Source organism: Chamaea fasciata, unplaced genomic scaffold (genome assembly GCF_029207755.1).
Source record: "Chamaea fasciata isolate MVZ Bird 193981 ecotype frontalis unplaced genomic scaffold, bChaFas1.0.hap1 SCAF_3, whole genome shotgun sequence".
Classification (NCBI taxonomy): Eukaryota; Metazoa; Chordata; class Aves; order Passeriformes; family Sylviidae; genus Chamaea; species Chamaea fasciata.
Window position 1 is genome coordinate 80,259,996 of NW_027094088.1, and position 24,984 is coordinate 80,284,979.

The following is a 24,984-nucleotide window of genomic DNA, read 5'->3' on the forward strand; positions in this document are numbered from 1 at the left end:
TGTGCTGAGGTAAGGTCAATAAAAAAACTGATTAGAGAAGTGACTTTTATTCTGAATTTAGTAATAAACCTTTGTAGATGAGATAACTTTTTGGCACATTATTTTTCTTTAAAAATGCACTCATAGCAGTGAAATACTGGATGTGCAGAAAGCATTGCTGCTGAACCTAGAAGAAGCTAGTAGTTGTCTGTCTTGTAGAGAAAATATCCTAATCAATGGAAAACAGGGAGAACCATGTAGTCCCATTTTCCCAACCTATAGTAGTTCATATATTATGTAGAACATATAGTTTACTGTTGTATAGATATCCAACTGCATCTACAGTAACAGTATAATAAAGGAATATTTTATATACTTCATTTTGAACTTTGGATGGATAAGGTGAAACTTCGTAAGTGGTTTAGTTTCAGTTGATTTTTTTCCTGAAGTATTTTCATGAGTTGCAGGTGTTTTTTAAACAGCTTGATTTACTCTTTTTTTTTTTTTTTTTTTGCTGGTATGTCAGCTGTAGGGATGATCTAGTGTGCTCTTTTCATTCACATTGGTAGTAAATCTAAACACAGGCAACGATAAATTACTATTTTTGTAGCTTTTCGGTTTATTGGGCAGTAGGAGAGCCTAGCAGTCTAGGGAAGCATTATGTTGCAAATAACTCTCTCAAAGGAGAAGAAAAGTGTATTTCATGCATTATAAAATATAGCAAGTAGTCAAATTAAACAAATATATCCACTCTCATGGCACTTCAAAACTATGTAGCAAGGGAGTCTGCAATCTCAGGAAGAAAAATCTGCTTAAAATTTTGAGTCTTGTGTATTGAGATGGTTATTATGCTTCTTGATTTTTCTGCTCTTTCCTTGCAATGCAAGGACAAATCTCCCACATTGTTAAAGTCAATGTGAGTTTTGTCATTGATTTGACTGGTGCCAGGGTTTCATCTCTAGCCTGATAACTTATGACTCTTCCACAGAGGTAAGATTTTATGTTTGCTCATAATTATGTATATGTCTCTATTCATCTGAGCAAGTAAATCATGAGAAAGGTGACAAGCATATTGATTTTGCTTTCAATTTTTGTCTGTGAGGGTGGGAATCTTTGGCATAGTGGATAAATGTCCCTACATGATGAGTAGTCTCTGGCTTTTACAACACCCCTTGGTTGAGCTGGCAAATATTATTTTGATGTAGCAGCTTACTGCTGGAAAATGCTGATGGAGCTCAAAAAAACACTCTATGGGAATGTGTCAGTGTGATGAGATTTTCATGGGAAAGCAGGCCAACTTCCACCCTGGCCAGCCAGCTGCTTGCTGGCAAGGTTTGCCTATAGACATTTCTGAAAATGACTGTTCATTAAATCATAGAATGGTTTGGGTTGGAAGGGACCTTAGAGTTCATCTCATTCTGACCTCCCACCACAGGCAGGGACACCTCCCACTAGACCAGGTTGCTCAGAGTTCCATCCAACTTGGCCTTGAACAGTTCCAGGGATGGGGCATCCACAGCTTCTCTGGGCAACCTGTGCCAGTGCCTCACCATCCTTACAATAAAGAATTTCTTTCCTATGTTTAATGTAAGACATTAAAATTTTTGTTCCTGAATTTTAGTTCCAGTTCAGAAGAAGAAAAGAATGATTTGGAAATGTGAGAGCTTTCAGGGATCTCAGTTTTATTGTCTGTGCAAACCCTTCCATGCAGTTACTGCAGTTTTCTACTCGGTTATTGCTGTTAGTCTTGGAGTAGCAAAAGAGTGTTCAGGAAGTGAGGTTTTTTCTATTCTTAACCAAGAATTGTTGTCATGTCCCATTTATGACTTGTAGATGTGTTACTTAGACACGAATTTTTTGTGTGACTGATTCCCTGAGAACCATCTTATATATGTTAAAAATTGCTCCTTTTTTTGCATCCTTTATAGCAGACATAACTCTTAAACATGCTTTAGGCACAGGATCCAAAAGGAGTGTTTTAACTCTGTTTTATCCTCTGTTCTGAATACTCAGTGATATTTTATGCTTGCATTCAGTTCCTTCTGGTTGGTCATGCTTCATGTATTCTTTAGTCACAGCATTGAGTAGAGTGGTGATTGAGGGTCAGCTCTGAAAATCCAAAGTTGTAATTGATGGTAATTTTAATCTTCACTTAAGTGACTGTTGAAAGCTCTTTCAGAGAACAAAGGGGAAGTGTCTGTCTCAGAAGTTGTTTTCATGTGTGTTTTTCATTGCACAGGAGAAACAGGTTGTATCTTTTCAGATGGAAGTTGTGTTACCTGGTAGTCATTTTTCTTTCTTTTTGTGTTTTTGTGAAGGCATCTGTACATCTGTTTTTCTGTCTTTGTGATCAGCAAAAAATATGTGAAGAAATCTCCTTGGCAGATAAAAATCTGGACGTGTTGTTTCCAGTCAGCTAACTTAACTTTCTGCATTAGTATCCTGCAGATCCTGAAGAAGGCTAAACAGAAGCAAAACCATACAGGAGAAATTGCTTCATGCATGTGACCAAGAACAAATGAGTTTGGGACAGCAGAAATCCTATAGGTCTCTTGTATTTGATAGATCACCTTCCCTCTAAATAGCTGTTAGACAGTTCACTTAGTGCACTAAAGAGAAGAGGTACATCATTTGCTATCTTCTGATCATATACAAGTATTTGTCTTCTCCCCTTGCGTAAGATTTTGGTTCTTGGTTATTTCAAAATGTAAGGCATTTTTTTTATGACTTTGGACTTTTTATCGTGACTTTGGAATCAGGATTTGACTTACAGTGACAGCGCTGTTCAAAAAAACTAATATTCAGACAAAACAGGGAATGTATCAAAGATTTAATCTAAGCTAGTTGCAAAATACTATCAAATAGCCTTTTAAGTTAGATGAGATAAACATTCTTTGTTATCCTGGGGAAAAAAAAAAGTTTTATTTCTGCAACACAGGCAGTGCTTGAGCAGAAAAAGAAAGTTTGGGAATTTTTAGGAGACATGTTAGGTAGGGAAGGGGTGAAAAAATAACAAATGGAGCCTCTGTTTTCTCATTGCATTAGTGTGGTATTGCTTAAAAAGATTATTATAATATATAATTTATAATCACAGTATTTTTTTGCTTCCTTTATAGGTTGCCTTTTTGAAGATGTGAAGAACGAAGATACCTGTGTTGAAAACTATTGTTAGATTTATTTATAAGCAGAAATGTGTACAGATAACTTCCAATGGTGGGACTTCTAGAAGAAAATCCCCTGGCAATAAAAAGGAAATGGGGTGGGGTGGGTGGGTGTATTCTTCATATCTGAATGTGTTTCAAAACCAGAGTTGTATCCAGTGCATTCTTAGGTGTCATTCCAAGAGTGACTTACCTGTCACTCCTATGACATCCAGCTGGGATGACTGTTATGATGTCTTCACTGCCAAAAGGAAATTCCCTGTGTAACTTGTACTACCTTTACCAGTGTTTGATAGCAATGTGTACATCCTTAGGAAAGATCACAACTGGTAGAAAATATTTTAAAATGTCATTCATACTGATGTGAGTTCTTTACCTTTTTTGTTCTGGTGAAGTTAGAGGTCCAACTTTAAAACATAAAATCTATTTTTTGTAACACTTATGTGTTTATCATGTATATTGTTTCTGCTTTAAGGTTTACCTCTCTGCTTGATAGTGAAGGAAGACAGTTTCTGTATTCCTACACCATATGTAGCTTTTTTAAAAATTGATAATGTTTTGGAGAGTCAAGGTTTTATGGTAATTTGGAATAATTATTATTATTATTATTATTTCAAGGAAAGTTAACCTGCCCTTTACTCATTAAACGATCCCAACGAAGGAAGTGATTCTACAAAGTGTTGGACACCTTGCTTCTACATATCCAAAGACAGGGAGCTGAGGCCTCACAGCACCCACTCTGGATATAATTTTTCTGTTATTATTTTAGTTTTCAGTATTGAAGGAAGAAGAAAATTATTCTGACTTTTGTATTCAGGGACTAAATTATCTAGCTCCAAGATATTTTGTATATGCACCAATGTTGAGTCATTTTATAAATAAAATAGTTTTTCTAAATTACTTTACCATTTGTTCTCCCTAATTTCTGTGACAGTTTCAGCTTCCCAGAGTATGAGTGAGCAATTTGCAGATGGAAATCATTCATACTGCACCAAAATATTCCAGTTTTAAAATTTAAATCTTCTTTAAATGACCCCCGTTTTTATTTTGCGTGTATGGAACAACCTTCTTCATAACAGGCCCTATGGTGCCATGGTTCGTGGCTCCTGCATCAGTATTTTGACTATAGCTGACCTTTCTCTTATTTCCCACTCTGCACCCACTTTCTCCAGTAAAGAGAGGCAAGAAGTTGACTGGGTGGACACAGCAGGGACAGATAATCTGAATCAAGGCCCAGGGGATATCCTGTACCATGCAGCATCAAACACAGGAATGAAAGTGGTGGTAGAGGAGGAAAGGAGGAGAGGGGTGTCTTCCAGGCCTGTGGTTGCTCAGAGAATACCTGAGCATTGGTCTGCTTTTGGGAGGTGATGAGTTACTGCCTTTGCATCGCTTGGTTCCATTTTTTGTTTGATTTTTTTTATTATTTTATTTTATTTTACCTCATCATTTAATAAACTGTCTTTCAACTCACAGGTTTTCTTGTTTTTTTCTTCCAGTTCTCTGCCCCATCATGCTGGTAAAGGAATGAGGGCATGAGTGAGTAGCCAGATGGATGCTTACCTGCTGGCCGGGATTGACCCTTTACAATTGGAAGTAAAGTTGTGAAATCCCTGAAGGAAAAAGAATAAGTCTCTCTGTTCTAGGTGCCCTCCCATTTTGGGGCATTTTCCTTCCCCATGTTCTCAATGGCCATAGTTGCTTGTCTGTGTCTGTACCGGCAGCAGGGCAATTTGACACATTTAGTGTCATTTTTCCCTTTCCTTGATTATAGCTCTGAGACCTCTACTGACATTTAGCTACTGAAATTACTGGAAAATATCAGACGACATATGATAATATATAATTGTCTTAGATGTCTTTGCATTTGAAAATAGATTAATTTGGCCATGTTCAGAAAAAAAATGATTGTATGCTCTCCCAGGTACCAGGCAATACGTTATTCAGAAATCCTGTTTATGAAGACAACTTTACTGGGTCTTTTTTCTCCCCTTCTATTTCTTACATCACCTTTCTTACTGAGCCAGTAGTGGATTTGAGGTTTGACAGCTTCATTTGACACTTTCTTGAAATCTCTCTGCTTTATAAAAGCAAAACTTGGCCTTTGTTACCTTTGCAGTAAACCACGGACTCTTATAAAAAGTGGACTTAGGTTCAGAAAGACTGTTGAGTTCCCCTCACAACATCTTCCTTGACCCTTGCCTACCACTGCTTTTGCCTCCATTTCTCTCTCTGTTGAATAGCATGATATTTTATTTTGTTGTTTGCTCATTAACATCAGCATTTGGAGAAGTAGTGTGATTGCAAAGTACAATTAGTTACTGTGTTACTTGCTTTGCATCCAGTCAGTGGTACATCTTAGTTTACCTTAAATACCATGTTTGGAAACAACTGTAACAGCAAGTTTGTTTAGTTTTGAAGTGTGCAGAAAATAGCTCCATGAGGATGGAAAAGCAAGCACCAAGATAGGGGCTGGCCTATAAGCTGTGCCCTTAAAAAACATTTGGTCCTTCGTATCACTTGCTGTCTCTCCCCAGCATTTTTATCTCTTTCAGTCTGCATTTCTTGCTGCAGAAGCTGTCTTTAATTTTTGCTTTCTGTGGTGCCAAGCACGATGTTAGTCCTGAAGTAATAATAATTTATCAATGATCCCAACCTGCATTAACCGAGATGTGCATCCTTTCCTAATGCAGTTACCAAATACTGCATGGCACCAAGAAGATATTAAAAATGTTAGCTTTTGTTCTAATATATTATTGGATTATAAAGCTGGCTATTGCTGTGGTACAGAAAACATGCCTGTCTGTCATACCAGTATTGCCATTAGCAAAAACAGACAACAATATTATTGCTGTCATTAGTGGGTCACAGGGCAGTTACATTTGTATAGGGCTTCCTATTCTTAAAAAGGGTGACCATTTAATTGGAATAGTAGATTGGCATACCAGATTGTGTCCCCCTGGGATTCTTTTAATTCCAAAATTATGGTGATTTTCTAGCTTTTTAAAAATCCCTGCTAGAGTAGGTTAGGATAAACTGAACAATAATAACAAATGGGTTAATCAGAGAGCTGTACTAGCCTTATCCTGTGAGTTGAAGGGCAAGTTCTAGTTTACCTCCATTTTACTTTTCTTTGTAGAGAAACTTCTGTATATAAGAAACAGCTCTAACTGAAATTTACAATATATGATTCTGCTCTCAAGCATTCTGGATTTAAATACAAATGCTTTCCAGTAATTTTCTTTTTGTTTTGCTGCCTTCATCTTTGTTCCTCCAGAGCATCACTTTGTGGTTTCAGTTTTATACTTTGTGTCCTATCATTCCTTTCCTAGATGACTGTGCTCCATTATAAATGACAGGTAACTTGTTTGAGGTACTGCTTTAGCTCATCAACCTCATTCCTTTTGGTTTACCTCCATGGATTTTTTTGCTGCCGTTGAATCACTGTTGTAGAAGCGCTGCAAAATCTGCAGATGAACAAATTGTAGACATTGAGAAACTTGTCTTTTGAAACAGCTTCAGTTTATTCATTCAGAGCAGTCTGGATTGCCTCATAGCAGATGCCAGGGAGCATTTGGCAACGTTCACAGAATATCAGAAACTTTGCAGGTCTGCATGAAAATGGCTCAGTAGTAGCAACATCTGTGTCTTCTAATACCTGAGCGTGACTGTAAGTGTTGAATAGCATGACATTTTTCTTACTGTGGATAGCAATTGCTGTGTCCAGGTACCACAGGTCTGTGGTTCAGTGTGTTTGGCTGGTGTTCTCTTAACAGGGCAGTAATGGTATTGTCTCACCGCCACTGGCTTTATTCCCATCTAGTTTTCTTACACATGGATTGGGCAGGTCAGTTCTGTGTTCTTATCACAGCATCTTCTGTGATAAATGCTTCTTCTACCTTCTTATATTCAGTGATGATGTAAATATCTATCAATTTGTCAGTGTAAATAGTAGAAAACTGTTTATTTCAAAACATGAAACCTCTCTAAGTCTATCTTATTTGCTTTTAGTCACTTCCTCAAGACTGCAAAGCATTTAATTATTTACCGTCTTTTGTGATAACTGGATTTTTTATAGTGCAGGCAGGATGGCACAGCTGCAGATGGGTTCTACCATGTGCTTGTGGCAGTACCATCAGCCAGGGGCTTGTGAGACAGACTTCTCACTTTCATTACTGACATCAAGTTGTTACAACCCCAATGGGCTGGGCATCTTGTCTTTTACTACATGTGTGTCCTCACTTCTAAATCTCTGACTGTATCATCAGACTCAACTTTCCCATCAGCAACCAGGTCATTTTCTCAGCAGTGCAGCTGGGAAAAAAAAAAAAGTGCCTGTGTGGCCATCAGCTGAGTTACACAGATGAAGGGCAGTCCATCAAACATGATAAAGCTGATGTAGCTGTCCCAACTTTAATGGAGTCATTGCCAATTTATATCAGCCAATGATGTTCAGTGTAACAGGAGGGAGATGAAGTCTCTTGTCTTCCCCCGTCAGTCCTGTTTCAGAATATAAAATTGAGTTGGCACATAGATGGAAACAGGGTTGACTGTGTCTGAGAAAAGCATGAGAAAGTATCTGGACAGACACGGAGTCAGTTCCATCACTGAACCATCATAATGAGAGGGCTCTGCACAGTTCACAAGTGTTGTTCCTGCCAGAGAGGACATTGGCTGTAAAACAAGAGGGAAGAAAGAAATTGAGTCAGTGCTCTATCAGTTCTGCATGATGGCGTCCTAGGTTAACAGGCTTATTAAGTATATCCATGATGCAACGGCCCTACTCTCAACTTCTTTGTCCACCTTGTCAGAAGTTTCCAGTTTCTATCTGTGACTAATGGGAAGCATGACATGCAACAATCCAGTTGTATAGTTAGTGTAGGCTGTTTGCTTAGATTACTTGACTTGTCCTTTGCCTGGCTTTGATTTATGTGGACACAATATGAAAAGGGCAAGAACAGTCCTTTGTCTGCGCTTTGAAAGAAAACTGAGGTGCGGGACAATTTAAAGCTTGTGCTTTGTTGTTGAAAGGATGTTTTTTGAATTTGTTGGAATAAATATTCTCTAACATGTGAAGCAAGATGAAAATGCACTAAATTAAGAGCGCCTTTTAAATTTATGGCTATTGGGAAGAAGATATGTGTTGTTGTTTGAGTTGATTCACAGTAATTATTAAGATCATATTTTGTGGTTGAGATGCACAAAAACAGCTTGACTGTTGCAACCTCTTATCTTGGGAGCACAAAGAGCAGTGTCTGTTCCGATCCAGCAAACACAGCTCTGGCACTCAGGCAGTTCTCTGTGCAGGTAAACAAGGCATGAGCGAGCCCCACAGAGGACATCACGTGGCAGAGGCCTCTGTGAGATGCTGAAAAGGAAAATATATTAACAGCCTGCCTGAAAGTGACATTTATTCTGTCCTTAAAAGTGCTTTTTAGATTGCAACAGGCATATAAAGAAACATCTCGGTAAGCGGGGGGTTTTGGAATTGGCATCATAATTTGCAAATGAGAACGTATTTCCTAGGCTGTTTTTTTTCAATGATCACATGAATGCAAAAGAACATCTTGTCGTATAGTAACACTGATTTATTTTGCAAATATTTCTGGTTACCTGTGAATTTATTAGTGAATGCATTACAATCTATACCTTCCTCTGCTTCCAGATTTTGGCACTTGCTTAGCAAGAGTGACCATTTAGACAGAAGTATATTAGGTAGAAACTAATTGCAATTTGTTGTTACAGTTACCAGAAGTGAAGAAGACCTCATATGGGCTATTTGTTTTTAGACTATCATTTCACATTTTAAAGTGGATTTTTATCTCCTACTCTACTAGGCAGATGTTCCATTATTAGAATTAACAATTTTTATCTTGGCCATAGAATATAATTTTAAAGCATTTTTGGAAGACTTGGAATTCAGAACCTGTGAGACTTTTCCAACCCTTAAACCCAATCTCCTCTTACAGATGGCACTCTCCCACATGATTCTCTCTGATATGACTACTTTCATATCAAAAGTGATCAGTTGGTTTGATTTTGGTTTTTTCTGTCCTACTATCTGTACTGAAAACCTGGCCCAGAGTCTCATTCTTCTGATAGTAATCTTCTGATTTTTGAGGTGTGTCCCCAAGTGTACTGCACCTGTTCGTTGTTGTGCCAACAGCATTCTTTAATATAGGCGGTTTCCTTCCTGGGTTCTTAAAACTTATTCTGTGATTAGGGAACAATTCTATCTCCTCAATGTTAATTTTATTAATGGTTTTGTTCCCAAAGATAAACTTGGCATTCTACCAAATTCCGTGTCTGTGCCCACTTGAATTAATCTCCATTGTGTGGGAGTGAGCAAATTGTGCATGAGGTGTGCATCTTAGCAAAGAGACATTAATGCTTTCTTACTTCTTTTGGGAATACCTCACTTCGTGTATTTGTGAATGCTTCTCTTTTTTCTCAAGTCTGCTGGAGGCTGGCTCACTCCAGCTCTTCCCTTCCATTTCCAACTGTGGAGACCTAAAGAATGCCATTATTCTCTGGCAGAAGAATCCAATTATTTAATAAGTGCATGACCTCATGCTTTGTGTGTTGATCCTTTCCTTAGTTTTCATGATCCTCATCTTTATTTATGATGCTTCTGACTGTCACATCAGCAAGTGTTCTTATAACATTTCTGGTGAACCATGTCACTGTGCTATGGTCACTAGTGAAAATGTTTAATAAGATCAGCTTGTGGGCAGAACTACAATCCCCTCAAGCCATTTACTTCTCTTTTGGGTTTCTGCTGAAGATTTGAACCTTGGAAGTTCATTTCAGACCTCAGCAGGAGTCAGGATCTTGATGCTGTCCTCCTGAGCCCTGTGCCAGGACTGATCTACTAAGCAAAATCAGCCTTTCAGCTGTTATTGACACTCACTGGGCAGTACTTGTTCCTGACCATGCATGAAAGACAAATGCTCTCAGTGAATGGAGTCCCCCCGCTGTGGTAGAGAGGTGTTGGAGTACTATACTCTTGAGCTATTAGGTAAAAATTGCAGATTATCTCATTCTTACTTAGCACTGGGTTGCTGGTCAGTTTGGGGTTGTTTTGTTCTGTTTTGTTTTGCTCCAGAGGTGATTGTTAGTTTTAGTTTTTGGTACAAAAAAGATTGAGATTCTAACAAGCAAATGCTCCTTAAAAAACTCAGTGCTACACCCCATCCTTCTGCTGTGAGTACCAAACACAACCTGATGATAAACTGAGACCAAGTTATGGGAGTGGGAGCAAGACAAGGGTCATATTCCAGTGTTGTTAATGGAAAGTGTTGCTGGCCTGAGCTTGGATGCTTGATGTTACAACTTTGATAGCTGTGTCTATAGCATGGCTATAGACAGGGCCTAGGGCGTTTCAGACTTTTCCTGCCTGAGTGTATAAACTTCCAAAGAGATGTTTGACAGATATTATAGAGAACTGTGCTTTGGTTTTTCCATATGTGAGGTTATTTACATCGCAGGCTAATAATAATGCACTACATCCTGTGTAAGCTTTTTCTAACTGTGAACTCTCCCGATCCGTCACTCTGCGTAGTGGGAGTTTGTCAGCGCTGCCATGTCAGAGCAGCTTTGTGCCTTCTGTAACACTGGTAGCACCTAGCAAGTGTGACCCACCCTTACTCTCTGCAGAAAGGAAGTGCCAAGTGCCTGATTTTGTGATCTTGTGGGGGTGAGCATGGAATGGTTGCTTGCTTGATTTAAATATACGACCTTTGTGACTCTGTCAGGTGTCACAAAGAGGTGAGTGACAGAAGTGTGCCTAGGAGCGGAAGGTGTTTGGATTTGCCATGGTCCAGAGTACCTGTGTGAGATCCCTCCATAAGCAAAGAGGCCACTGTGAAAAGTTTTTCTCTTGTGGGAAGTGCAATACCTATTCTGAGCCCAGGTTTTCAGGTGTCTTGAAGAGAGGGCTTTGAGATCATGCACTTGATTCAAAGCTCCATGAGACAGCGGTAGAGACAGCAGGTGTCTGGTCACTGACAAGTTTCATCAAAGTCTAGTTGGAAGGAACTTTTAAATCTACAAGCTGTGTTTAAAACATTTAATAAACACAAAATTTTTGCCCTGTCACTAGTAGTGTTTCTCAAATGCAGGCTACACTGATCAGCTAAAGGCTGGTTGCTCTGTCCTCAGGATGTTCTGCATTCCTCTGCCTACCATCCCCAGCTAGAAATGTTTTATCTTGTTTAAACCCATTTCAATTAGCAATCCATGTCAACTTAGCCTTGTTCAAACATAAGCCTGCTAGGGCTAGTGGCCTGGCTTTATGAAGGGAAGGACAGATGAATGAGTAGAGTTCCTGTAGATTAGTGGTATGGTTTCTATATTATATCATGTTCTTTATTGTCCTAATGCATGCACAACAAGTGCACAGGAATGCCATATGTGCAGCTGCAGAAGGTAAGGCAAGCTGTTATTAGTTATTAGTTTGATATGATCTTCTAATCAAAGATGATACAGTAATGGACAAAAGGACACATGCATATTTACATTTGATATTTTCTGCCTTGAAGTTTTAGTCACATAATCTCAGCATGGGTGTGTTTGATGATGTATATGAAAATGTTTTTGATTACTCAGAGGAAAGCATTAAGGAATTCTGAGATTGTCATGTGTTTAGACACAACCTCTGAAACAACTTCAGGGACCAGGCTTGCTATGTCGTTAACTGTACCTTGTCCATCTGACTTCATGAAGAATTCAAGATCAAAGGTCACACTAGAGCAGTCTTATTACTGACAATTTCTTTATAATAAAGCACAATTTTGGCTTCTTTTCCTTGTAATGGAATGATGTTGCACACATCGCAAAATTATGGTAATTTTATTTGCCTGTAATTCATAAAGAGAATAATAGGCAAGCAACAATGCACTGGGGCATTTTATTAGGAAATTGAGAGCCATATTCACTAGTTTTTCAAGATAGCTTTTCTCCTTCCCTCTGTATTTTTGTTTTTCAGAATTGCATTGCTTTGGTACCATCTCACTTCTGCAAAAGGCAATTTTGTTAAATGTATCCCCAAGTGCACTGATGAAGTTATAACTGTTTGGCAAAGGTTTGGAGACAAAGATACTGCTGTGAAAAATGAGTCTTGTCAAAAGAAAACTGATTTGTGAGCACAAAATGTGGACAACGTGGTCAGCATTGCATTATCCATTTGTCTCCCACCTTCAGGTATATCCAGTATTCTGAGATAGTTTTTCAATATCAGGAGCATCTGCATGGACTCTGTCTACCCTTCTTCTACCCTGTCTACTGCCAAATGATATCAGAATAGAGATTTTTTCCATCTCTTAGCACTATGGCTTTTGACCAGCGTAACTGGATATCCTAGGGCTTTGTGGCTGGCACTCTGGAATTTGGACACTTTGTTCCTCTTTGTGCATCTGTACCTGTCTATAGATCTGTCTTTCATCGGTGCCTACAAAATGAGAGAAGAACACAGTCTAGTCTTGAAAGAGATATTGCAAGGAGAAACATGTTAAAAGACCCTGAGTTTTAGGCTAAGCAGTCAAGGATTTAGTAGATGAAATATGGATTTGCTACAGATTGTAAAGAAGGCGTATCTTATTCCAGACTGATAGTTGTGTGGCATTTTGTCACGTAAGTGCAAAGCTGTTGCTCCCAGTGTCTTCTAGGAGATCATATTATTTCCTTCTCTTAACTTGTAATGCATTTACCCTGCCTTTGATTTATGTAGCCAGAAACAAGAAGTGATGCACTTACACAGGGGAGATAGGTAAGTACTTGTATTGGTTCCTTGTATGCCAGAGCTGTTAAAAGCTAAATTTTCAGACCTTTAACTCACAGGATAATGTTTCCAAAGAGGACACCTTAAACCTGTTTGTATGTATTTATTAGTTTCACTACTGTTTTATTTTGATGCTGTTTAACAGCAGCTGATACCTTCCAGTGCTTTTCAAGATCCCAGGGTGTTTATCGTAGGTGCAATTGTTCCTTCATTGAGATCAGCAGAGTGGCTGGGCTTCTCCAGCAAATAGACTGCAGGTTTATGCTAGCCAATGAGCCAATAGTTCATGCAAGTCTAGAGAATTCTGCTTTTTGTTAAACTGCATCAGCACAGTTATACTCTCACAGAGTTTTTATTAATGTAATATCCAGTCTTCTTAAAACATGTGCTTCTTGTTTTGCAATAAATCCATCTGTTTGAAAAACGAAAATCAAAAGAGTTACACAGTATGTGTGCAGCTTTGATCATAGATTTGGAATTTCCTGCCTCATGTAAAGGAGCATGGATTAGATGTAACTCCAATCTGACCCTCAGATCTAACCCTTGCCTGGCAAAAGCAGGGACAGTCCTGTCTTTGGACAAAGGGGTCTCCTAGAATACCTTGCAAAGGAGAAAAGCTGCCCTTCAGGTACTCAGATAAATTGTCAGGGGTGTCCCTTCTTTTACAAGCAGCTGCTAAGACCTAGGAGGGATGCTGTCTACCCTTGTTGCCACCAACAGAAGCAAAAAAAGGTGACTTCTCATGTATGTGCTATTTTTGTATAATCTGAGTTTCATCATATTAGCTGAGCTGAACATCCTACAGGTCATTAGGAAGGATATGTAATATAGGAAGGTTTAACAGAGGTGCAGGCAGAGAAGTGTCCTGTCCCTCATAATAGATGGTATCAGACAAAATTCCACTTACTTGCTGATGTTGCCTGGTACCCCACAAGAGAAATAGCACCTGAAGAATAAGGCAGGGTCCAACAGCAAATACTACAGGAAACAGAGTGGAAAGCTAAAAAGCTGAACTTTTCCAGCGAGCCTTGATGACTGCCTGCATTCTCTTTAAAGCCCACCTATCTTTTTCCTTTCACACTGTTAATGCACCATGCAAATACTCTGATGTCTGCAGTCTATATCTCTTTTGTCAGCAGGAACATAGCCCTCTAACCTCTGAAAGTGACACCAGCTTCTCTGGACAATTACTTTGGCCATTTTGTACTAGAAATGGTCTTTCAGTACTGTGCTAAATTTAAAAATAATCTGTTTTAAACTACCCTGAAGGAAACTTTAAAAGGTAACTAGCAAGGGCTGAAGGAGTTGAAGGGAGAAGAACTAGATGTCAGGAGATATTCTGCACATTGTGGCAGCAGCTCGCTTATTAGAGGGTAAAAATGAGCTAAGACACAGACTTCTTGTTAAACACAGCATAAAAAGGGTCCTGGTTTATTCCTCTTCATGGCTTAGTCATCTTATTGCCAACTATTCACTGACTCTGGCTGCAGCAAGCTCCTACTGTAGGTTTGCCTTGCAGCCTCTGACTGCTGGTTATTTCCTGCTAAACCACAAATGCATGTGTTAGTTTGCAGGCTCTGAATGCAGACTATAGCTAGACTGTGACTGCAGGTTGTCTTGGGTTTTGTAAAGAGCATATTATTCTATTCCATCTGGGTGGAGCAGAATTGCTTATCTTTGCTCAAATGGGTCAGTGTCCCTTATCAGATGGTGGAGTGCTACTTATCTCTCTTCATTGTTTCACTACTTCCATGGGAATGTCTTCTGCTAATGGACCATTAAGAGCTCATCAATGACATTACACATTACACTGCATTATTGTAAGCTGCTCCACACAGGGAGGAGGAGCCAAACCATCTTAACCTAGATAAAAAGGAGCCACAGTCCTACTAGGTATCCAGTTTTTCCACCGGATCCCTGGAGGAAGACCGGACCCATCTCACCATTACTGGGCCATTTTTTTCTTCAACGGGACCATTTCTACTCCAACAGAACCACATCTGCCACTCCAGGAGGGCTTACTTTGGACTGCTTCCAACACCCTGACCAGCAGGGTGTCAGGTTGTATTTCTGACTCTGTCAGGGTTTTTTTTTCTAGGATTTCTTGTTTGCTTATTCTTCTGTACTACAACATCTGTATTTTTATATCCCTAGTAAAGAACTGCTATATCTATTTCCAAAATCTTTGCCTGACAGCCTTTTAATTGCAAATTTATGATAATTTGGAAAAGGGGGGGAGGGGCTTACATTTCAAAGGAGACTCTAACCCTCCCTGGTACATACCTGTCTATCTAAACCAAGACACAGGTTCCAACAACAGGCTCCAACTGCAAACCCAGACTGACCTTGCAGCCGTCATCCCCTCTCCCCAGAATCCTGCTTCACAATCCTCTCCTTCATGCTCCTCAAGGTTCCTCCTTCATGATAATCCTCCCCTTACTAGCTCACCCCCTCTTTTATCTCACTCATCCTTATTGGATATAGCTGTTACTCATCAGGGGCAAGGCTGTATTGGTTAATTAACAAAGCTGTTACTTATCAGGGATGAGGTCACCTGTATTCCCTTCTCCTACAGTACATAACAGAGCCAGAACAACCTAACACCCCTTTCTCTCTGCAACAACAAAAAAATCCCTCGGTCTGGCTCTTGTCTGCAACCAATGCAAAGGTAATTTAAATACAACAGAAACATGCTCATTAAAAAAGTTGTGAGTGGGTTCTAATTTCCAACATCCTTGTTCAACTCAGGGATTCAAAAGATGCACAAGCGGAAGTCCCTGCAGCCAGATCCAACCCCATAGATTGTCACTTGTGTAGGTATCAGTGCTGAACACTTTCGCACGCCATGAAATGCAGGAGGGCTTTTGCTTTGCAAAGTTTCAAGTTGTTACACTCCACCTGAAATTCCCCTGGTTGAGGGTTCATGCAGTCAGGGGTGAAGCTGAGCTTCCAGGCCAGCAGATAGAAGGTATGGAAGGTATATGCTCCTGGGATGCCTTTCTAGTTCTCTCTGGTGGGAAGGTGGATGAAAAAATTAATCAATGTGGATCCTATTATGCTTTTTTAAAAATAGGAGTTTCAATTTAAGAAACACATGCTTAGGAAAGTTTAACAGACCCATGTGCTGCTTGAAAACTGAAACAAATATAAACGCTTGCAAAACAGTTTGTAAGTATTTGTAAAATGCTTTGTAAGTCAGAAAATTAAAAATAAAATTACATAAAAACTTAATTAAAAATGTTAATAATTTCCTTACTAATATAAGGAAATTCCAATTGGAAAACTATTGAATGTCAGGGGGGCAGCACTGAATGCTGTTGGATATCTGAGCTCCCAACTGACAAATGGTTTCTAATTTAGGGCCAAATTAAGACCCCATTTGTATGAAGCAAAGAGACACAGAGTCCCCAGGCAGGTGCAAAGGAGAGCCCTTTATTGTGAAAACCAGGCCTTTTTAAACAGTTAGGCCTTTATGAGTTACATAGTTTTAAATCATAACAAACATAATGCAACCAACCACCATTCACTACGATGTGAGCACATAATGGTCATTTAACTTGTTTTTCTACCTCGAATTCAGCTGAGTCACTTTCCCATAGTCTCACTTAACTGAAGTAGCAGCCCTGAGCCATGATTTTACAAGGCAAACAAGGCCCTTATTTTATTAGGCTTTACTTATATGCAACACCTATTGATGCCAGCTTGTGTCCCCAGGATCTCTTTTCACTTCATCGGTGTACTTGAGTCTTACCCCTATGTAGCTGAGACCATAAATGAGCCTTTATGAACCTTTTTGCTACTGAGAATTCTTTTGGAGCCTCATCATTATTTCTTTCCTGAGTAATGAACAGGCAAGAAGACACAGTAGACACAAAAGACTGACAGTCACGGATGTGCTAGTATAGAATCATGAAATGTCCTAAAACTTGATGATTCTGACTCTATTACAGATAACACTCTTAAAATTAGTCCTTACTGTTTACTTTCCACATTTAAGTCCAGTAAACATTGGGAATTCAGAAACTTCACATTATTCAGGCGTTGAATGTACCTCATTACAACATTTATCACTCTGTTATTCGTGTGGAAGCTTTTCAAAATTTTCTTTCAGTGACTTCTTTCCCAGCCTGGGTAGAACAGGTCTTTACAGCTGGACATTTGCGTGGCACAGGAGAAATGGTATGTGTGAGTGTGACCTTCAGGCCATCACTGTTACGGGCACGTCTCTCGTGGTTGCCATGATGAATGATGTTACACTGGCTAATTAAATCAATGCACTTCATTAATGCCTTGTAGCTTCTGAATTTCTTGTCACTCTCTTGTCCCATGGAACACTTTCCATATCTACTCTTCTCAGGCAGACATGTAATTTTTTTGTGCTTCTTTCTCTGCAGAGATACAGCAATTCCAGTACTCTCCATCTGAAAGTGAGTTTGAGAAGTATATTTAGTACATCCAATAAGAGAATAATTAAAAGGTAACCAGTAGAACCTCCTGCTTCCCCGTTAAATTTATTTTCACCATTTCACAAATGAAGACCCTTCTGTGTCTTTTGGACTTAAGTTATAAGCTAAACAATGGAAATAACTTTTTATTTATTATTTAATGTGTTGGGAATTGTGTTAATGCAGGGAGAGAACAGCTGCTGAGAGATGTTACATGAAAGAATGTAAAGAATCCTACAAGGATTTTCACTCTCTTGTGGCACTGTCAAGGATCTGAGTTAGGTATATGGCAGACAATTTTGTCCCCACATCTATTGTGTGTCTGTCTCTGTGCTTGCACATAATAGGGAGCCTTTTTCTGATCCTTTCTTGACTTCTGCCGTCTATTAAATGCATAATAATAAGAGGTTTAAAACCTTTTCCCCAAAACCTCCCCATTTTCCCACAAAACTAGTAGCCTAAGTATCTATTCGAATATGTTAATTATCTTGGCAACTTTTACTTTTTTCCATTTTTCCCCTGTCCCAGTAAATCATGTTTTCAATACCACCTCAGGATGGGAACAAAAATAATTTGGTGTTTTGTTGCTTTTAATTTTCCCCCTTTCTCTTCAATCTTTATTTACAATTTGTTTTCTCACAGGCAAAAAAGGGAAGATGAGGGAAGGAATTTCTTTAGTTAAGCATTTCTCTGGAAGAAATTGGAAGAAACACATTTCTACAACTGCTAACTGAGCAAGAAGGAACAAAAAGGAGTAGCTTCCAATGTTTTAGCCAAGCCTAGCAGCAGCCCGTGTCTAGATTGCTTGTTATAATTGAAGAGCATGTTTTAATGGGAGTAAAACCCCATTGGTTTGAATACACTGAATACCATTAATTCCCAAACAGAGGGCTTCCTGACTGTGGGCAAACACCAGCCTTGGCTTGGTCTCTGGTATAACTGTGTTTGATCATCACACTCTAATGCCCCCATCCATGGCAGGGTGTAGGAACACAGCCTGGCTCCTCTCTAGAACTCCTGTCTTGATTTGCTCAACTGTAATGAGACAAAGGAAGGATTCTGGCAAAGAACCTGGGACAAAATCTCTCACTGCGCCTTTATAGCCACTAGCTCTAGACCCAATAGCTGTGCTGCAACAGGGAAGGGTGAGAAATAGACAGCTTGACCTGTAGATTAGACTGGAGTACTGCCGGGGAAAACACTGAGATGACTACACCCACAGTATCTTGCTTAAAGGTTTGCCCAGGAAGCCTTTTGCAGGTCACTGAAATATGCTTTTTCCTGACCCTGCAGCTGTTATGCAGGACTTGTCCTGCCTTTTTTGCACTATCTATAGTAGGTGTGTTAGTAAAGGTCCTGGATATAAAAGAAGTCCTCAGGTTGTGTTGCATCATCTACCACTAACCTGTCACATCATGGTTTGTCCTGCAAGAATCTGGGCTGCATTCTGAAACCCAACTCATTATTCAGAGGTGATACAACAACTTTTGCCTGTGCTGTTTCTGCAGCTAATAGAGCTGTCAGCTCCTCTGTCATTCCTTGTCATCCCATCCAGAAACATATAGAATGCCTTAAAGGAAACAGGTCATCCTGAGACTGACTCTTGAAATAAACTTGACCCTTATTCATTCAAGTGTACATACGAAAAAGCTTGGACTTTTCCCTTCGATTGCAATTTGTACTTGCCTCTTGTTCCACAGAGAGTTAATGTGGATTGAAAATATGACATTTGCCAGGAAAATATCTGTTTCAGGTGCCAAAGGCTGTTCTGTTGTCAATGCTTTGAGATATTTTCATGGCATGTTTGGAAGAAAGGCTTTCCTCTCTGTCTCCTTCATTTGCCTTAAGCCCAGCATTACCATCTCATTCAAGAGATGGTAATGACTGTGTTCACTTGTTGCATTGGATGTTTGTGCCGAGGGTATTTATGAATGTTCTAGCTCATTTTAAATTCAAACTTCAGTGCCTGAAGACACGTCTGTATGAAAAGCAATTTAGTCACCATAGCAGGGTAGGAAAAGTTCAGCAGGTAAAGTGGCACTCCATCAAGAAGGTGCTTGTTGGCTAGTAAAGTACAGGGGATGACAGCTGCTCTGACAAAGTGACATTTGCATCTCCAGAGAAGTGAGATTTCTTAATTTAACTGGAGAAGTGTCAAGATCATCTGCTGAGTAAGTTAAAAGAAAGTAAGTTTCAGATGGAAAGACAGAAAGTTTCTAAAGGGAAAAATAAATCTTCTCCAAGCCCACAGAAAGATTAGATACAGATAGTGGTGTGGAAGAAAGGTTTTTCTCTAACAAGTGCAGCCTGTGACACATGGCACACAAGCAGTGTCCCTGACATGTCTGAAGACTACCTGCAGCAGATAAGGAGATGGAGTGAAAAAGACCTTTTATATTTTCTCTTGTAAGTAGGCTGATTATAGCCTTTTTATTAAGCCTTAATACCCTTGCTACTGCTATGTCCTCTTTGGATGCTATAGATAAATATTACCACTTGGATTTTACTTTAACTCAGATGGAGTTAAAGTACTTGGTGGAAAACAAGATGTTCCTTGCTGAAAGCTGCTACAGCCCGAAGAGGCAACTGTGGATGTGGTCACCTAGAGGTGAGTAGGTGAAGTCACCTCTTCTCACAATGAGGGCTCTTAGTGGGACACCGGTGAGCATACCAGAATCCCAGTGATCTTGTGGGAATTTGTCACCTGTGTATTTGAGTCATGCTGGTTTTGGTCCTCTTTGAAAGAGTGAACACCCATGGTAAGAGTGAGCTTCTCTTTCTCCATTTCTTTCTTCTTTATGAACATCTGTTTTGCTGAGGGTACAAACAAATTGTTTACCAGCAATTATACATGTTTGCAAGCATTTTACTCTGACTTCGTAAAGCAGCAAAGGGAATTATTGCTGCCATCTCCAAAGCAAAGCAACAAAGGCATAGATGTAATAACGCATGCACCTAGATATTTACCCCTTTTTTTTTTTTCACATTCCTCTTTTTGTTTTCCCAAGCAAAAAACAGTACTCCCTAGCAACCATTTTAAGGCTGAGAGCACATTGAAAGCAAGCTTGACAAATGAAAGTGAAATGCTGTGGCATGTGGGACTGGTGGAGCAGCCCCATGGAATTCTCAAGCCCACATTGTGCATAGCCCCACTGGGCTGCATCCCTGGGGGTCACAGGGATGGGAAAAAGGCAAACAGCCACCTAATCTGGTGAGCGGGAGGTGCTTAGGAGATAGGCTCCTGTGTCTTAGCAACTCGGAATCCTTTCCCAGAGTTAAGTGCTGTGCTGCTTTTTTTTTTTGCCTATTTTTTTTTGTTTTTAAAGAAAGTGGTAGTGAACATTAGACTTACTTAACAGAAGTGAAGAAATGGAAGTCCCAGTTTTAAATGCTGACCAAGAGGGCAGGGCACTTACCTGGGCTGCAAGAAGCTCGGATTCAGATCCTTCCTTTGCCTGAGGAGATCTGACCATCAGTGTGTCAAGGATATCCCATCACCAGGAGGGGATATCTAAGACAAGACTCTGCCTAGTGGTGTCATCTAAAAACTCAGTGCCAGCTGTGTCATTCTGCCCTCTGCTCCTTGCCAGCTCTGATGGTTTTCTGACCACACAGCACACTGCTACAATTCACAAAGCAGGAGACATTCACCTTGGTTTTGTTGCTTTAGTTTCTCCTGGAAGAGGAGAAAAAAGGAAGACAAAGGTGCTAAAAAGCAGGACATTGTTCCTTGAGTGTCAATTGGACTGACCAGTTGCACCATTTATGATATCACCTGTCAAAGCTGCTCACTCAACACCTCACAGAACTGTAAAATGTACCCTGAAGTTCATAAAGACTCTCTAGCCCAGACTTGAAATGCTCATCCATAAAAGGTGAGAGATGGACTTTCTTCCTTGCCATGAATTTCCCATTGTGGTTTTTTTTTTTTCACTTGAAATTATACTGAGCACATTTCAGTTGCATACCTGTCATATACAGTAAAACTGAGATTCTGCAGTCTTAAATAACTGGTCAGTGCTCTCAAGCAAAGAAATGTTGGATTGATTGTGTTTTGATTCACACGGTGTAATCTTCAGTTAGTAGTAAGTAAATCAGGGCAGCTGAGCACTCCCTTCCAAACTCAATAACATGTATAATTTTGAGGGACTTCAGCAACTGTCCTGGTTGCCTGCTCGTGGCGTGGCTTCTCACATCACTCATGAGTACTAAGCTTGGTAACAGATAGCTAGAAGTCTTCATATTCTCATCTGTCATTTTGTGCTCCAGTGGCTTCTACTAGCAACAAATGCTATTGGAAATGTATCAGCCCTTGGAGGAGATGCATGGGAAAATAAAAAGGTGAAGTGGGTGTCAGATGTCTAGCCAAGATGATATTAATACCAATCCCCACTAAATAAAGTGTCAAATTTGTCAGTGTGACCATCAGGCAGGAAAGTTAAAAGGTAAAAAAGCAATCAGTGTAGCTGACTTTTAAGTATATCTTCCAGTTCTTATAAAAAATGGTTTGTCATCAATTCTTGGGAATCTTAATAGCAAAAAATAAAGGGGCTATATAAATGCCAGATTTTTTTTCTCCAGAGATTTTTTAGTGCCAGTGAAAACTTGCTGTTGTCCAGATTCATTAGTTTTGGTAGAGGCTGAGCATTAGACGACCATATTCTATCCCCGCCTCCATGCACTTTTTAGAAATTTGAGTGATTCAGAACATCCACTCTCTGGTGTCTATGGCATATTAGACAGGAAATGACTAAAATAATTTTGGTGTCCATGACAGGCATCCATAGCAGGATGTCTGAATTCAGCCCTAAATATGTTTGATGGTTTTGAAATCCTTACAGGACACCCAATTTGTTACTTATTTTTGGTTGGAAAAAAATTTTGAAGTTTTATGTAATGTAATATATGGTAGAAGTATGAAGGACTAGCTTGTTTAGTCACTGAGCCTGAAAATATTAATATGCATAAGAGTAATAAATCCTACTGGGTTACTTTACTTTGAAAATGGTAATTGAGCCATTAGAAGCTTAGTCCTCTTGATTTCAGCTACCTTGTTTCTTATACTTACTCAATTTAGTCCTTCCAAACTTGCCCAAAATTACATGGTTACAGTCAGATACTCCACAACTGACTGCTCTCCATCAAGGCACAGTCCTGATTTGTTATTAAATCAATGCTTATTTTATTTCCTCGTTGTTTGTTCTGTTTCTTTAAAGGCTGTGCAGTGGAAACAGTAATACTTCATTAGTGCTGGCATTAAAGGAAAATTGCCAGATTTTAAATTATCAGTTACAGAAGCAGTATCAACTCTGCTTCAGGACACAGGTCTTGTATATGAGCAAATAAGTTGCACTATAGCAGCCAAATTAAGGATTTTAGGAGTTGTCTTTTGAAATAACATGTTCTGGCTTTTGTTGGAAGAAAGACAGATGACAATTCTCATACAGCATAGGAAAGCTTGTTTTCCTTAACAAAAGAGAGTTTGCCCTCCAAAATAAACATTATCCAAGGTAACTTAGGGATTCCATGTATTCTGCATTTGGTTCCCTACAGCATATAAATATATATTATATAATAAATATTATATATGTCACATATATGTATGTATGTGTGTATATATATATATATATATACACACAATGCTATGTAAGTTATATGTGCTATATGTTATATATGCTATCTTAGCACATGTAAAACCATGCAAGAGTCAGTAGATTCCACTCAGATAGTGAAACATCATGTGATACTGTTTGTATATTTAGGTTCAAAGGACTTGTCAGAAATAAAGATAATCTGGAGCATACTACAGTCAAGTTCTATTTGTTCTTGGTAAGGTGACTCCAAATCATATTAGAGACTGAGTGGCAGCTCCTGAGGCAGTCATAATAACAACAGTTTTATCAGCACTCATTCACCATTTTCATGAACAAAGGTTAATAAACAGGAGATAGAATATTTATTCTAATATATGTCCCTGGGGTACTAAGTCATCTTTAATGAGAAATGAGGTAATTACCAGTTCTGTCACCTTTTGTCTCTCAAATACACTTGAAACTGTTTAATATGAGGCCCATGTTGTTCAACAGAAAATAAAGACTTAGAAATGATTGTAAAGCATTTCAGTATTAATGTAAAGTGAAGCTGGAATATCAAAGTATATATTTCAAGGCAATCTGAGTGCCTTTCTTAAATCAGAATGGAATGAGATGTCAGGACAAAAAAAAATACATCAGTTTTTCTGGTCTGTCATCACCATAATCATCACAGACTCAGCTCCTCAAATTAGAGGTATTTTGGGCTTGGAATGGAAAGCAGTGAAATAATTGTACTGTGACAAATTTTGGAAGGATGCATTTCTCAATTTGTATCACCTGCCTTATATGCAGAAAGCTTGTGGACAGTGATGATATGAGATCGGCTAGGATGAAAATAAGTCACAAAAGTAATGTGTGAAAAGAAAGAACAAGGAACAACTACAATTAAAAGAAATACAGACTTCTGGAAGGCTGTAGGAGTAATTTTCATTTGTTTTACTGTATTTTCTGGATTAAAAGTTCTTGAAGTGTATTTAAGTGCTTGTCCCTTTTCGCAGTGTCAGAGCGGTGGAAAGGAGTCACAGATGTAGATTAGAACCACACTGCGCAGAATTAGGTTATGGAAAGATAATTGCACAAACAACCTTCATCCATATGCTGTGTGGGGCAGGCAGGATTAAAATGACTCAGGTTACACAAGGCAAAATAAATAGTGGCTCTCAGGTCCCTGGAGGGCCAGGAACATGGCCCTCATGGAGCGCAGTCTCCTCCATGCATCTCTGCACTGGGGATGCTGCTTGGAAAGAGCTCGAGCCGCAGAGACATGGACGGAGCAGCTGGAACCTGGTAGCTCCCCATGGCAGAGCTGGGAGTGGAACTCCAGGCTGGACCCCAGCTTTGGCTTCCCCTGCAGGTGAGGTGGGTCAGGGGGATGAAGATGACACAAAATCGGGTAGAGTGGGTGCCAGATGTTGGTGCCACCATTTGGTAAGACCTGGGCAGGCTGCAGAAATGGGCGGACAGGAACATTGTGAGGTCCAGCGCAGGGAAGTGCAAAGTCCTGGGTGGAGAGGCAAGGGAGCTGGTGGGATGGCCAAAGAACACACAGGGCTGAAGAGGGAGAAACAGGATTCATAACATCCAGCTCAGGAAGGGCACCTGCCTCCAGATTTTGGGAAAAGGCAACTAGCAAGCTCCTGCCTTTGGAAGAGGCGTAAACATGAATGTGAGAAGAAGTTGTGAAAATGTCTTGGGTGGCAACAGCAAGAGAAAGGCCTGGATGGTGGCCCTGTCAGTGGTCACCCCTGTATCTTTTGCAAAGACATTATGGGGATCAGAGATTTTCTCATCCCCCATGCCCCTGGCCCCTGGGAAGGATAGCAAAGGGAGCAGTGGGGACATAGAGCACTCTTTGAAAATTCAGGTGTATATCCACAAAGAAGTTGTGTGGTGTGCACTTCCACCCATGCTCCCAACTCCACTCCTTCCCCCCCCCCCCCACTTTTCTTCATGTAAACATTTATTTAGCTTTAAAAAGTTACTGGCAGATGGCTGATGAGGTTGTTCCCAGGTTATAGTTGCTAAGC

At 39.6% G+C, this 24,984-nt stretch overlaps 1 protein-coding gene and 1 long non-coding RNA gene across 3 annotated transcripts in view; one reads left to right on the top strand and one right to left on the bottom strand.

Annotated features, from left to right (window-relative positions):
- The window catches only part of UBE3D (ubiquitin protein ligase E3D), a 78,452-nt gene extending 75,225 nt beyond the window's left edge, over positions 1–3,227 (top strand). Inside the window, exon 10 of the mRNA XM_066179628.1 lies at positions 3,096–3,227. Within this exon, the coding sequence (XP_066035725.1) occupies positions 3,096–3,116 (21 nt within the window). The 3' untranslated portion in view covers positions 3,117–3,227. The remainder of the gene's footprint in view (positions 1–3,095) is intronic.
- A 9,714-nt stretch (positions 3,228–12,941) lies between these two features.
- On the bottom strand, positions 12,942–15,353 carry LOC136287804 (uncharacterized). Of its 2 annotated transcripts, XR_010720346.1 has the most exons (3): positions 15,264–15,342; positions 13,826–13,896; positions 12,942–13,330 (listed from the first exon to the last, which is right to left on the bottom strand). It is a non-coding gene; the product is annotated as an uncharacterized lncRNA (long non-coding RNA). The 2 variants fall into 2 exon arrangements; XR_010720347.1 differs by lacking the exon at positions 13,826–13,896 and having other exon boundaries at positions 15,264–15,353.
- Positions 15,354–24,984: the final 9,631 nt, after the last annotated feature.